Genomic DNA, 15,306 nt, shown 5'->3' on the forward strand with positions numbered 1-15,306 from the left:
CTTTTTACTTGTTACTTTCACAATCTTTTCCTTTTCCCAACTAATCAGACCTCGGGCCCTTGGAAATAAAGTTATGGAGGAGCTGCATGGCATTCTAAACTAAAAAATACGTTGGACGACGAATATTCTCCATTTGCTCTGGGATTAGAAGATTGAGTAATAAACATTTACAACTACAAAGCCAATTTTCTCCTCTTTAGGGTTTTCTTTCAAGTTTAATAAAAGAGATTGCTCTCATAAGCTGATTAACAATCAAGATTTTACTGAAGCACTTTGTAGAAAATTATTCAGATCAGTGAAAAAAGAAAATCCTTCAATAAAAGGAGGAAGATGAGAAATTGCATACTGAATTGGTGAATCCAAGAGCGAGTAACACATGGCCTCTTCTAAAATCCATTGACACCAGCAACAAAAATTCCCACTGACTTTGGGGGCTCTGGCCGAAGCCTAGAAAATACTTCAAGAGTGGCAATATAATAATCTTTCTCTCTGATATGTTTGATATTTTTCTTTTATTGAATGAATGAATGAATGTAGGAACACTGGAAATGGCTTTCCCTCACTGACAACCTGGCGTGGTACAGTCCATTCTCTGTCATCAGCAGAATTCTACCATCTCACTTTGCTACATGTGTATACCAGGCAGATTGGCCTCGGAGCCAGGCAAACAGTTCTCACATTCATCCAGGTATTAAGAGTATAAGATCTAACTTGTATACCCATTTGTACTTGGGCACAGGCTTGATTTTCGCTGAGGTGGTAATGCCGGAATCTGGGCCTCACTATTTCAAACTGCAGTTTGGGTTAATATGGTGGAATCTTTGGGTTTTTCTTTTTGTCAATGTATGAGCTGCACTTCAGGTAACAGGACTCTTAGGATGGCATGTGAATTTAAAAATTATATCCCTCACATTTCATTTAAAAATAAGGAGGTCAGGAAGAAGGATAGGCTAGAATGGTTTCCCCTGACATCTAATTTTCTGTATGAAGGGAATTTCTTTTAAACACATAAGCTCCCACCTGCATTCTGAAGTGGTTCAGAACAAACAGATTTATTATCTCAGTGACAAATAGATCTCGAAACACAAGTATCATATTTTGTGTTAAGCCACTTCCTTAAATAGTGAGAGTTTCCAAGGATAGGGCTACACAGGGTTTGGTTTCCTTTGGCTGAGAGAACACACAAATCTTATGGTGTCTGTATTATGGGGAGGGAATTAGATATAGATCACCTGTGTGGGGTAATTAATAAATGAATCGGAAGGATTGCTGGATCCAAAAACATTCAAGAGCCCCCAGCAGATTATTAAAATCACAGGATTATGCAGCATGGTGAAGCATGGGAATAATAGGTTAATAGACTTTTAAAATACTGTATCCCGTTCTAGCCACTTACAGCATTTCCCCTCTCTACTCCTCTCGCAATGAACAGACTACACAGTTACTAAGTTTAAATGTTTTACTTACAGACTCCAAAGCTCAGATTAATGCCTTATTCCACGCAGCAGCAAGAAGAACACAAGTAGAAATCTTGGGTTTACAAAATACAGAAAAATATTTCTGAGAACACAGTGACGGTCTTTGCCTGAAGCAGTCCAGCCCAGGCATGTTGCCTGGTCAGCTTTGCATAGTGGAAGAGAATGAAGAAAGAATCTTCACTTCCTTCTTCACTGGAGGTGAGGGGGCATGAGCTAACTGAGTCTAAGAAAACAATTTATGTGGTCTTAACCCCCTCGTGCATTAACTAGCCCTGAGCTTAAGAGTTATATTTGACTGCAATTTCCCACATTTGTAATATTTGTTTTACTTACAGACACACAGGTATAGCACACTGGAAGTAAAGAAGCACCCCAACAGCAGGCAGCAAATCCGCTATCCCTACACCTGATTCTCAGAGAGACCCCATACATTACTAAGGTTCTTCAGTCATCTTGCCTATAAAAGGTTTATTGCTAATGGGAGTTGCAATTGTACAACACTTGATGGTCCACCAGTTCCTCATCCCTGCTGTAGCATTATAACCAATCCACATTGAAAATGTCCAGAAGGATGCAGGCAACTTTCTCTCTTGACTTAAGCCCCATAACTAAGGATAACTATTGCTCAAATACGCTCCTTCTATGGCAGATGAGGGTATGGGCTGATTGCCACTTGTATTCAGCAAGTCCGCAAAAATACAGCACAAGCAAAGAATCTGACATGGGATCCAAAATTCAGAATCCTAAATCTGCAATCTTAAGTTTGCTTGCCCAGGAGTAATTCCCATTGAACTCAGTGGGGCTTATTCTGAGTAGGCACACATAGGATTGCACAGGAAGCACCTCAAATTTCATGTGGCAATTCTGACCTTGAGACTCGTGTTTCCTATATTTTGCTTCCCCTGTAGGAATTGTAGACCCATCTAAGTGGATGGGAAGGAACTGGGAAGGGCAGTGTAAAGAAATCTGGTGTTGTCCTTGGAACAGTCAACATGGCAGAAATGTTATCTGTGTCACATTTGAGCAACCGGGGGGGGGGGGGGGGTTTGTGCTCTGTTTTAAGTGCAAATGGTTTTCTGGTGATTTAGATGAACTTCCTGGGGAGTGTTTGAAAATTTCTGGCAGGCGTTCTGTTTACCATCTGGCAGAAAGACTTTGATGAGCCAACAAAGAGATGTCAGAGCAAAGAAAATGCTATAACTCAGTGACAAACTTCTGTGGACCACTAAGCTAAGCATTTTCCAGCCTTTTTTTGTTATTTTATTGCAATGATGAATCTTGCAAGAGGCTATAAATCATGAGAAGCAAGAAGAAGGGTTTAAAATTTAATGCCACCCCTTTCTTAATCAGACAGTTCCAGTAACCATCTCCTTGCAGCTGATAAAGTTGCCAACTGTTACTATTTTTAAAGTCTTAGAAAACAGAAATGTGTTTTTTTTTAAAATGTTGCTTTATAATCATTTAGCGAGACTCATATTACTTGGTCCTCTATTTGCTACTCCATGCAAGTTACAGCAGCTGGGTTTGCAAAACTCATCTTAGCCAATAGCCCTCTATGCGTAACTATAATGTGAACAGCGCAATAAGCCTTCTTTATTTTATGATTATTAATTTAATTTATCTATATCCTCCCTTTCCCCCAGAACTGGAACAAGGTGGATCACAAATTCCCAAAAGCCTGCTGGAATAAAAAACTAAAATAAAATTCTAACCCGTATGCCAGTCCCTTAGACTTGGTAAGGATTTTAGTTTACTGTATACTGAATTGATACAGTATTGTGCTTGTGGTAGCAAATTCTCTGATTTATTGAACTGTGTGATGGCATGGAATGCTTATAAACATTCCAGCTGTTGAAGGAAAGCTGCTAAGATGCTTTTAGTCCAGATTTGCAAGGGTTTTAAAAGGTGGGCTGGGATTAAAACTCGCACAAACCCTGAAGGTAGGGTAAGGTAGATAGGCTCAATGGACAGAGGAGACAGAGAGATGAGGCAAGAAAGAATTAGTGAGAGGTGGCTGAGAGGGAATAAATAGACTTAAAGCAGCTTTTCCCAACCTTGAGTCCCTAGATGTTGCATTGCCACTGGCCAGGGATGGTGAGAGATGTCGTCCAAAATATCTCAAGGGCATACCAGGTAGTGAATGGTCGCTGCACTATGACTTGCTGCAAGCCTAAGGGGGCAATAAGGGCAAAGAAGCAGAGTGGGTGGGGAGCTGAGGGCAAAACTGGTATGTTGGTTATAACTAATGTGTCAATTTTTGGACTGCAAACTTTTCAATTCAAAGTAGATCTGCATAACATAGAAAGCTTCATTACACCTGTCAGGTTATTAGAACATCTAGCTCCTGGCACTGCCTACTGTGACTGGGGTGGAATCAACACACACATAAAAAAACACTGTGAAAATGTGTGTTTTTTTAAAAAAAAGTTTTGAAAAATATATTGAATTTACCATAGCTCACTTTCTCCATTTAGTGTCATATTTATATATTGAACCTCACAACACACTTAAAATGTTTCATTTGCAGCTGCATAGCTGAGTCCTGGGTTTCAAGTAGAAATCAAGATCCTTTTTAACCGGACATTCCAGAAATGGAAGTTGGTACCTTCTGCATGCAACACATGTCCTGCCACTAAATTATAGTCTCCCTCAATCGGACTTCATTCGCCATCCTATTGCCACCACCCCATCCCTAAACTTCCTTAATCCTTTGGATACCTTATTTTATATGCAATAAAAGCAGGGTTGAGAAAGAACTCTGGAGTGCCATCTCCAATCTGTGTGTAGACCAGGCATCCCCAAACTTTGGGCCTCCAGATGTTTTGGACTACAATTCCCATCTTCCCCGACCACTGGTCCTGTTAGCTATGGATCATGGGAGTTGTAGGCCAAAACATCTGGAGGGCCGCAGTTTGGGGATGCCTGGTGTAGACAATACTGTGAGCCACTGCTCTGACAGAAACAATTTACAGTTGCCTAGTGACTAGAAACCAAGACACATGGTGATAGGCAAGAAAAGGAAAGATAGAGAATAAAGTACTTATTCACATAGCACATAGTTAAACTATCAGCAGGGGTGGCCAACTCCCAAGAGACTGCGATCTACTTGCAGAGTTAAAAACTGGCAGTGATCTACCCCCTTTTGGGGGGTTCAGGTCAAAGTTGTTGAGCTTCTTTTTATGGGCTGCAGGGCTAAAGTGTTTAGCTTTTTTTTAGGGGAGAGAAAGTTCTTGGGCTTCTTTGGGGGGGAGCCAGTGACCTACCAGTGACCTACCACAGACGTCCAGTGATCTACTGGTAGATCACGATCTACCTGTTGGACGTGCCTGAATGATAACATTCATTCCCACATTGAATGGCCACCAACTCAGACGGCTTTACATGAGGATTAGACAAATTCATGGGGGATAATGTAGCAATGGCTACTAGCTATGTTCTATCTCCACCGTCAAGAGGCACTATGCCTCTGTGTACCGGTTGCCGGGAATCACAAGGGGTTGGGGGAGAGCACTGTGGCACTCAGCTTCTGCTTGCAGGTTTCCCATGGGCATCTGGTTGTCCACCATGAGAACAGGACGCTGGACTAGATGGGCCTTTGGCCGGACCCAGCAGGGCTCTTCTTATGGTTCTATGCCACCCTTTTCTCCAAGGAGCTCAAGGTCATGTCCATGGTTCTCCCCCCTCTTCATTTAATACCCACAACCACCCTGTGAAGTAGGTTGGGCTGAGAGGCAGCGAGGGGCCTAGGGTCACCCAGTGAGCTTCATGGCCAAGTGGGGACTTGAAACTTTACCTCCCAGGTCCTAGTCCAACACTCTAACCACGGCACCACACTCAGTTCAGTATGCCTACCATTCTCAAAGCCAGTGATAAATTCTGGAGTACAGTCACACTTCATAACTCCCGCAGCCTTGCTTCTTCTAAGACTATTGAAGAAAAATTAACTTTTCACTAATGCAGACATTATGGCTTCAATATGAAGCCAGCTTTTGTTCTCACTCCCCTATGCTTCACTTAACAGTCAGCCTGATGAAGGTTATTCACTATTTCGCTACTTTCTCATTGGTCATAAGAAAGCAATGCTTAATGTTACCTCCTTCCTCTGTTTGGCTTATTTGGTGGGTTTCTTTCTGAGAAAAAACACACTTATTTGGCATGCAGAGGACTGGCAAATAGCTTCCCAGGAGAAAACATCCTAGTCCCTGCTGCAAAATAAACTGACACTTCTTCCTTGCCTGTCTCTGCTTTGCCACATCACAGCTCAAACCCCTCCCCCTCGGGAGACACCTTTCATCTCCCCCAACTTCAAGTAATCCTTGCATTTCTATAGGAAGGACTAGGTCACTCTTTTTGATAACTATGTCCCTAGAGTAACAACAACAAAACAGAATGTGTGATGGAGGATGGCAAGCAACCCCAAAAAAACTATCTTCCTGTACATCTGGTGAGAATATCCTACAGAATTTTCCAGCAACCTTGGAAAGATGCCTATTTGCAAATTAAATACAGAAATTAAAAGTTCTGAAGGCTTTGTTGGTCTAACATGTGTGATTGCCTGTTCTATATGTCCAGTTTGAAGAAAGCCAAACTTATTACTTGCTGGCTAGATACACAGTCTTTCTTTCTTTCACGAAGGAGTTTGCCTGAATTAAAGGCACTTCAGGCATATCTGTACTTGCATTGTACCATAGCTTGCATTCTGGACTGAGACCTCAAAGTCATGCATTCTTAGCCCCACTAAACATTCCCCAGTTGCCTTGGGCAAATCAGTTCTCCATCTTAGAAATGAAAACCACAGTGCCTTATCTGACGGGCTGTTGTGGGTAGGAATAAGACACTGGTTATAAAATACTCCGGGAAGTGCTGTTGAAATGATTAAGAAGTATTTTCTCAGGGTATTGATACAAGGTATGAAATATTTGCAGAGAGGGTGTCTTTCATATAATATACCCATTGAACTCAGTGGAATTTACTGCTGAGTAGGCATCCATTGGATCAGGATGTTGAATAGGCCTTTCCATAGAAATCAAAGTGCTTCATTTTGGCTGTTTGGCACCCAGTATCTGAACTCAGAGGTCCTGATTCACAGTTTCTGATCCTCACTAGCTACACAAGATCTTCACCGATAGGACACTGTTACTATATACTATACACTATACTGTACACGGGAACAATTAAGAAATTTGTAAAGGTTGGGGGAGTGTTTTGCAACGGAACATGAAACATGGTATTCCTTCCTATTATATGTTACTTTGCTTTGCATTCTGCTTTCTGCATTTCTGCTTTAGCACCAAACTGGCAACAGAGGGAGTTTTGATCCAGGCACTCCCTTAAAGCAATCGGGAGTAAAGGAAACTCTTGTTGCTTCCAGTCCTCATTCTTTAGCATGCAATTTGGAAGTGGGGTGCGGGTGGCAAGCAGGAGCTTGCCTGCCCCCCCCAAGAAAAAAAACAGGGACGAGCCATAACTCAGTTAAAAAGCAAAGGCTTTGCATGCAGAAAATTCTGTTCCTGGGTTCTCAAGTTATGAAGTGGTGCAGTTAGGTTACTGAAGATTTCTGATGTAATAACCTTATGGGGTCCTTTTCTTTAGATCAGGCACGTCCAACAGGTAGATTGTGATCTACCAGTAGATCACTGGATGTCTGTGGTAGATCACTGCTAGATCACTGGCACCCCTAAAAAAAGCTCACCCAAAATTTTCCTCCTCCCTAAAAAAAGCTGAACTATGACCTGAAGCCCTAAACAAAAATGGGCCTCCCTCCCTCCTAAAAGAAGCTCAACAAGTTTGACCTTAACCCCCCAAAACAGGGCTTCCCTTCCTTAAAAAAACTCAACAACTTTGACCTGAACCCCCCCCCCCCAAAGGGGGTAGATCACTCCCAGTTTTTAACTCTGTGAGTAGATCAGAGTCTCTTGGGAGTTGGCCACCCCTGCTTTAGATGATACACTAATGTAAGTTATTTCACTTACTTCAAAGTCATCCAGCCTTGCTGCATTTGGCAGCCTTCCAGCTCATTCTAGACTTCTGCCCCAAAGTCATGCCCTTACGATACCACAGCTAATAACCCACTTGGGGTGGTGGGGTTTGACAATCAAGCAGTACGTGCATTTTATTAAACATATAAGTCTAGGCAAGACCTCTACTTGAGAACTTGCAGAGCCATTGTCAAGTGAAGCGGATCAGTCTTTGCCAACTTGGTGCTCTCCAGATGTTTTGGACCCCAACTCCCACCTGCCCCAAACACCTGGAAGGCCACCAGGGTGTCAAAGGCTGCAGTGGGCACTATTTGACCAGAGGCATTGATGCTCCGATTCTGCATCAGACAGCTTCATGGGTTTATAATTCTAGGAGCCTGCCCCTGTTCTTGTCGTTGTGTCCTGTGGAAGGGGGAGAAACAGAACCACGAAGAAGAGCTAAGGGTTGTGCAGGAACAAACATGACAATGCTGCCAAAATAGGTTACTTAAACAGCTCCCCCCCCCCCGATAACCCTTGCTCTGTTATTTGTGCTTGTGGGAAACTGCAGCACATGGAACAGGCAGGGGTCTATCTGTGTGTCTTGCACATGAGCCTATGTAGAGCTCTGCAGGATCAGATATAAGACCCAAATGCCTATGAGAAGCCTGCAAACAAGATCTGAGAGCGACAGAATTCTCCCTGCTTTATGACCTCCCCTTTTATGATTTCCAGAAACTAGCATACTGAGGCATACTTCCTCTGAGGCAGAACATAGCCATCATGCCTAGTAGCCACTGATAGCCTTACCCTCCAGGAGTTGGGTACACTGAATTGCCATAACTCACAGCCATGTAATAATCCATCAAAAGGCACCCTTATGGTTTCATAGAATGACAAAGAATGCATTTTTAGTTAAAATGTTGTGTATCAGTGCAATAAACAAATCCCATATAAAGCCATGCAGTTTGCGCCACATATATATATGAGAAGTGTATATACTACTTCTGACTTGTGTATATATAGCATCTATATGTGTGCATCTGTGATTTAAACAAGAGCCTTTGCAGCCTGGTGGGGCATACTATCAAATCCACGCATGGAAGTTGTATCTTCAGTATTAACAGACTGTTAACAGAAACATAAACACAGTGCGTGCCACAAAGAATTATTTGCTTATGCGATAGTTGGGCTGCCTTGCCAAGCAGCAAGATGCAATGGCAGAAATCTTCCTTTCCCTCCACATCATACTTATTTGGTTTAGTTAGTACTGCACTTAAATTTGTGTGAATGGGTCAATGTGAGAGTGACACAAGCTATGTTACAATCATCTCAAAATCCTGACCATGCTGAAATCACACTATCCAACCAAGTCTGCTGATTTTAAAATGCTGCAATACAATGTAAAAACAACCAATGCAACCCCCCCCCAAAAAAACACATTAGTTTCTTCATCTAACATTGACCCATGTTTGGTTACAGCAAGTACCGTAATGGTTGCAGCTACAAGAAGGCTGACTATAGGAGACAAACATCTACCAAAAGAAAGAAGTAGAGATTGGATTTTCAAGCCTGCCTTGCAGCTAGTGCTTATACCAAATTATCAGACATTTCTTATCCTTCCACTCATCAGCAAAGGAGAAGGGAGCTGAGAGAAGAAACATAAACAGCCTCTTGCTTTGCACAGCTGAAGTAGAAGCTCTTTTTTTCTTTACTCACGGAGCAACAGCAGCAGTAGCAGACTCAGAGTGAGGCTCCTCCAGTAACCCATTTTCTGGATCTTGCCAGCAACTGAATCCGTGCTTCACAGCGTTGATCGGTTCATCCTCCGCCAGCCCATCCAGAGCTTGTGGGGCTCCTGTCTAAAATTGAAGGGGAGGCAGATCCAGCTGTTTCAAATCCAGCTGTGCGTGTGTGGGGTCCGCCCAGGAACTGAAGTTTATGAGCAGGCTAAGCTTGACTCTCTGAACACACACAAATATGGGAGGGGGAGGAGGGGGAGGGGAAAGTTGGCACGGAGAGCAGGGCTTGATATAATGATGACAATACTAAGCTGCTTCAGGGGGGAAAAGAACTCCAGCTCAGCTCTATATGGTCCAACACTGTTTGAAGAGCACCTCATTCCTGCCTCTAATTTTAACAGGTCTGCTAAGATTAGATGTACAAATCCTTTTCTTGGAAAGAGAATGAAAGAATCCAGCAGTGACTATTTCCCCATGTTATCACTTTCCTTTAGTACTGCAATTTGATGTTAAAGGTAAAGGGACCCCTGACCATTAGGTCCAGTCGTGACCGACTCTGGGGTTGTGGCGCTCATCTTGCGTTATTGGCCGAGGGAGCTGGCGTACAGCTTCCAGGTCATGTGGCCAGCATGACTAAGCCGCTTCTGGCAAACCAGAGCAGCGCATGGAAACACCATTTATCTTCCCGCTGTAGCAGTACCTATTTATCTACTTGCACTTTGAGGTGCTTTCGAACTGCTACGTGGGCAGGAGCTGGGACCGAGCAACGGGAGCTCACCCTGTCGTGGGGATTCGAACCGCTGACCTTCAGATTGGCAAGCCCTAGTCTCTGTCGTATATTTGATGTTAAGCTTCATCAAATACCAAAATCCGACATTCAGGAAAACATCTGTACATTCTAACAGGCTATAAGCCTGTTGCCATTATCATCATTGGGTTTTGTTTTGTTTTGAAAGCTTTTATTTAAAACTAGTCAAAATATCTTAAAAGGATACAAAAGCACACCCTATCTTAACCTTCTAGTCTGCCTTCAGGTCTGAAAGACAGTACTGAAGCAGCCTCACTCTGGTTGATGACCATTATTAGGGAAGAGATGGTGTGTGGTGGTGGTTCTGCTCCTTCATGCAGGGCTACTCCTGCCAGATGTAGAACTCAGGGGGGACTTCAGCTCAGCTCCATTGCAGTTGAGAAACTGCTGACGAGGGGTATCCAGAGATGTGGAGCACGTTTGTCACCGATATGCTAACGACAACCAGTTCTACCTCCTGGTTCCATCTGAATTGGGCTTTGCAAGTGGTGTCTGCAAGCAGTAGCTGGCTCTATGAGGACCGATAAACTAAGCCTATATCCCCCAAAGGTGGAGATGCTGTGGGCAAGTGGTTGTTCCATGCCTGGCGTTTAGGGAGACAACCTGTTCTGGATGAGGTAGCAGCCACATAGTCTGGGGGTGTTCCTCAATACTAAGTTGTCACTTCATGTCTGCATGACCTCAGCAGTTAGGAGTACATCTTCTCTGGTTTGCCAGCTACGACCATTCCTAGATCTGGATAACCTGGCTGCTGTGATTTATTAATATATTTTTAGCATGGTACCACCAGTTCACATCAGAAGCTCCTGCTGGTATACCACAGCTAGACTGATGATGGGGACAGGTGGGGACAGTAAAGAAATATATAATACGTATATAATACCCTAGAGGAAAAGAAGGCAGATCAATTAATACATTAATATTTCAGTGGTAAGAATTGTCATTGCAGGCAGACACTTAAATTTCACTGGCATATATCCCTGACCAGTTTTTCTGCAAGAATATCATAACCATTCATGTTATCTTTGTGGATATCTGGTGTTTATGAGCTGAAAGAAACTAGCATTTTTTTCTTCTGGCTTCAGTATATATTCAGTCCAGACACTGAGGTCCTCCTCTGAGGATTTTATGCTAGTTCCCTCACTGTGAGAAGCGAGGTTACAGGGAACCATGCAGAGGGCCTTCTTACATGCAGAAGAAGCCTTCAAATCTTTTTTGCACAAACATGTGCTTACTGCTTATAAGTGTGTATCAGACTTGCTTTGTATGCTTTGAACACAGGTGAATGTGGCTGTGATACTTCTGCTGTACCTATAGCTCACATTTCCATGAAACTTTTTTCCTGTTCCTGTTCAACTGATCAAACTACAAAAATTTACAAGGATCAAAATCCTCTTCTAATGTCCCAGCAATCAAGACATCTCAGTTTCTTCTCATGAGCCACTCTACCCTTAAACCTATTTTGCTCATACCAAAATAAAAACTTAGTTGGTCTTTAAGGTCCTACTGAAGGAATTTTTTTTATTCTATTTTATCAACGGTTGTCTTGGAATGCATTTCTCCATCTGTAAAATTAGCTTTTAGCTATTGCAAGCAAAACATTCATACTGTACTAAACTTGCATGCATTTGCCCTCTCTAACCTATCCTCCCTTCACAACTCCAATTAAAATAAACTCAAAGATGATTTTAAAGACCCTTTGAGTGCTTTCAGTGTATCTGGTTTCTATTCTGTTGTCTCCATTGTTTGTACAAATTTCTTCCAAGGTTATTTTAATTGTTACCTTTGACCATTCATTCCTAGTCCTATAGAATTTCCCAAGTTTTTACAACGAACATTTTATTGGAACAAACACTCCTTTTAAGAATGTGAACTGCCGATGTGCCCTTTGAGTACGACTGATTTAAGATTTGTTTTATAAACCAACAGTCCATTTTATGCATGATTGCACAGTCGCCCAAAATCTGTTTCCCATTATGAAGCGGTCTTTGGGGTGTTTACTCTAGATATACATGTACAGTAAGATATGTCTCTTGCATCAGTTACACTTCCATTTTAAAGGATATGCATATTTGAATTTTCTGAACCCACCCCAGTGATACTGAAATATTTGTGCAAATCCCATATATGCCTCATCAAGCATTATTGTTATGGCTGGGTTCTAAAGACGAAGATAATGGGAAACTTGGGATTGTATCTTCTCTCATGACAACAAAAGCAAATCTGGACAAGTCTCAAAGAGACCTTTTGACTTCCTTACCCGCATTAAAGCATACACGGGGCCATGCTGTCTTGCTAGCTCTCTTCTCTTTTGATGGGGTTATCTCTAAGCTGAATAACATTCAGCACAGCCAGGCAAATTGCCTAGTTCAATCCTGTCTTGTTAACATGGCCTGGGAGAGGCTTAAAGTGTTGATTGCTTGGCTTAAATAAGACTCAAAGTAGTCTGTATTAAACAGTGTACTGGTAACTCCCCATTTATGCGCATTCAAGTCATGTGATGCATTGCCAGAACCCGGAAATGGCAGTGAAAGGGGCAAAAATGGCCTCCCAAAGAGTGCGAGAACGGCATCTAGCAATCCCACAAGCCTTTGCACCAGCCTTTGAGACCTGTGGAGAGTTGGAGTTTGAGCAAGGAGGTTTGGAGGGAGCAATTGTGGTGGAGTTCAGCCAGTCTGTAAGTGCTGCCAAAGAATCCTGGGAACTGTAGTTTACTCTTCACTTAGATACAATTCCCAGCATCCTTAACAAAGTACCATAACCAGGATTATTTGGCAGAAGTCATGTGTTTTAAATATATTGTGTTTAATTAAAACTCACTGTGGATGGAAATACTGGTAGATGGTTACTACAACTGTTGCTTTGTCCAGGGGCAAAACAAGGTTTTATTTCACCCGGGTCAAAGACCTAGTTTGGTTCCCCTCCCCATGCATTTGCATTCACACATACTGACTGGGAGCCTCAATGGCACCATTCTCTGGAGGCTTTGGGGGGGCAGTGAGCCCCCCCCCCGCCCTATAGCACTGCATTGTCTATACCCCAGATATCATATAGGGTTGGGTAGATTATATTTTGCGACAGCTTTAGAAATCTGCCACTGATAAAGCATAATTAAGAGAAATTACTGGACTGGAGAGGAAGTGGAATCAGCCCATGAGGGGCTGCAAGAATTAAGACTGCTGCACATGCAAAGGTACACACCCTCTCTCCTTTACTGATTCTCCCATTAATCCCAGTGTATATCTTATTACAGCCTGAGAAAACACAAAGCCTAAACACGTTTACTAGATAGTTGTTGTTGTTGTTTAGTCGTTTAGTCGTGTCCGACTCTTCGTGACCCCATTACTAGATAGTAAGCCCCACCAAATAAAGTGGGAGTCACTTCCGGATCTCCTATTAGACATGCAAAAAAAAACCTGCACGGCGGGAGGCGGCGGGGGGCGGGGGAAGTTACCTAAACTGAGTATCTCTCACTGTAGCCAATGAGTCGGGCTGGTTGCGAGCCCCATTGGGATTTGCCAAGACTAAACAATATGCACGCAACAACACATGCAGGCTTTAAGTCAGTGACTACTAATGCTAGCAACGTCCAACCGAAACATGCATAGCACCCGGATGATCAAGCGGTGCAAATCTCGCCTTAGTGGTGCCGAGGAGGATCATACGATCACAGAATACCAGTAGAGCTGGGAGGGACCCCCAGAGTCATCCAGCCCAACCCCCTGCGGTGCGAGGGATCTCAACATCTCTGCGACAGATCTCTGCTTAAAAACCTTCAAGGAAGGGCTGGGGCGGGAGAGAGAGCATACTAGCGGGTACTACTCCTTCCCAAAGAGTGCGTGCCACTTCACGTTTTCAGTAGAGCTGCGTGAAAGGGCTTGGGCGGAGGAGGGGGGGGAACTACTGTACCACTAGCGGGGAAGACACGCCCCCACTCCCTTCTTCCGCCTTCCGCGTAGTTACCTCAGCCAGGGAGCCTTCCGCGCCTGCGCGGTGGAGTCTCCGCGTCCCTTTCCCCCCTTGTGTCCTCCATGGAGCATCCCGGTGCCGAGAGCCCTGGCGGCGGGAGCAGCAGCGGCGGTGGAGGCGGCAGCACCAGCAGCACCAGCAGCCAGGAAGGCGAGGAGCCCGAGTCTCCCGGAGGCCCCGGGCCTGAGGAGGAGGAAGACGACGAGGCGGCGGCCGCCGCCTCCCCGGCCACTTACGCGGTGAGGGGAGCTGCGCCGCTCCCGGGGACCAGGAGGGCAGTTAGGCCGCGGCCCTCGCCTTAGTCCCGCTTCCCCGGCTTTTCCTGGCGGAGGCGGCTGAGGAAAAGAAGGACGGCAGGGGAAGAGGCGGGGGTGTTGGTGGAGGGCCTGGGGAGAGGGGGTATTGGGGGGACAGAGGGAGGCTGGGTTTGAGCTGAGGTGGGGGCTTGGGAGGGTTAGTTGCATGATGTGGGGAGGAGGAAGAGGGTCCCGCGGGCGTTTTCCGTTGAGAAGCAGGAAGGGGGAGGGGGAACCTCTAGGCTCTTAAAGAGTTTCTCTCCGCTGGGAGTTCTGCAAGGTGCAGCTGTGCGTGCACAGGTGAGGAAAGCCTCTCCAGCTGAATCCCTTCTCTGTCATGGTTAACGAAATCAAATTGCGGGGGCAATTAGAATAAGATATATTATTTGATTTTTAATGTAAAGCCCCAAAGTTTTTACCTCTTATCTTCAGTACATTTTATTTTATTGCTATGGCTAGTGACTGATGCAATTAAAGATTCTGTCATTGTTAACGAAATTCCCTCAACGCCCTCAGAACTAACGCCCTCAGAACTGCCGTCCTCCTGTTAACTCTCCTAGGAATTCAGGGGTTGACAATAACGATGGTAAAGACTTGGCAGTAGCATGCAAAGGACTTTGCATGGCACCACCATCTCCACGTTCCTGGTTCATTTCTGCTTTGTTATGTATTTTGTGCCTCCTTTCATGTTTTTGTGTTGTGATATTTGGATGAAGGATGATAATGTGGATTGAACAAGTAATACTAACTGGAGCAGGTGGTCTGCCTAAGGCGCACTGTTGCATTGGTCTTTAGCTGGTGAGCTAGGACCCACTTCAGGGTCACGGCATGTTCTGAGGTGGGTCGCAAGAGCTGCACTACTGTCGTACAAATATATGCTTTAAAAATGGGTTCCCAGATTCATGCCATGGTTAAAGGTAGACCCTGGATCAAAATACTGTAGGTTGAAACTTAGTACTCTAGTGTGTGTATTCAAGCAGAGGCTTAATTTAAAACACCACTTGTGGTGCTTGGCTATTCCAGGAATTGAATGTGTGCTGGATCCAGAAAGTAGAA

General features: G+C 44.1%; 2 protein-coding genes across 5 annotated transcripts in view; one reads left to right on the forward strand and one right to left on the reverse strand.

The window, feature by feature from the left end:
• LOC118091951 (TGF-beta receptor type-2) overlaps nucleotides 1–12,531 on the reverse strand; it is a 35,395-nt gene extending 22,864 nt beyond the window's left edge. The window contains exon 1 of one of the 4 annotated variants that reach the window (XM_035129579.3): nucleotides 9,155–12,531. In XM_035129579.3, coding sequence (XP_034985470.2) covers nucleotides 9,155–9,206 — 52 coding nt within the window. In that variant the 5' untranslated portion in view covers nucleotides 9,207–12,531. Of the gene's footprint in view, nucleotides 1–1,467; nucleotides 1,627–9,154 lie in introns of those variants that run through there. The other 3 variants (XM_035129588.3, XM_088652299.1, XM_088652296.1) reach the window with 3 other exon arrangements.
• A 1,449-nt stretch (nucleotides 12,532–13,980) lies between these two features.
• Nucleotides 13,981–15,306, forward strand: part of SNX4 (sorting nexin 4) — a 29,092-nt gene continuing 27,766 nt past the window's right edge. Inside the window, exon 1 of the mRNA XM_035129524.3 lies at nucleotides 13,981–14,193. Coding sequence (XP_034985415.1) covers nucleotides 14,017–14,193 — 177 coding nt within the window. The 5' untranslated portion in view covers nucleotides 13,981–14,016. The remainder of the gene's footprint in view (nucleotides 14,194–15,306) is intronic.

Source organism: Zootoca vivipara, chromosome 1 (genome assembly GCF_965207765.1).
Source record: "Zootoca vivipara chromosome 1, rZooViv2.hap1.1, whole genome shotgun sequence".
In the NCBI taxonomy this organism is placed as follows: Eukaryota; Metazoa; Chordata; class Lepidosauria; order Squamata; family Lacertidae; genus Zootoca; species Zootoca vivipara.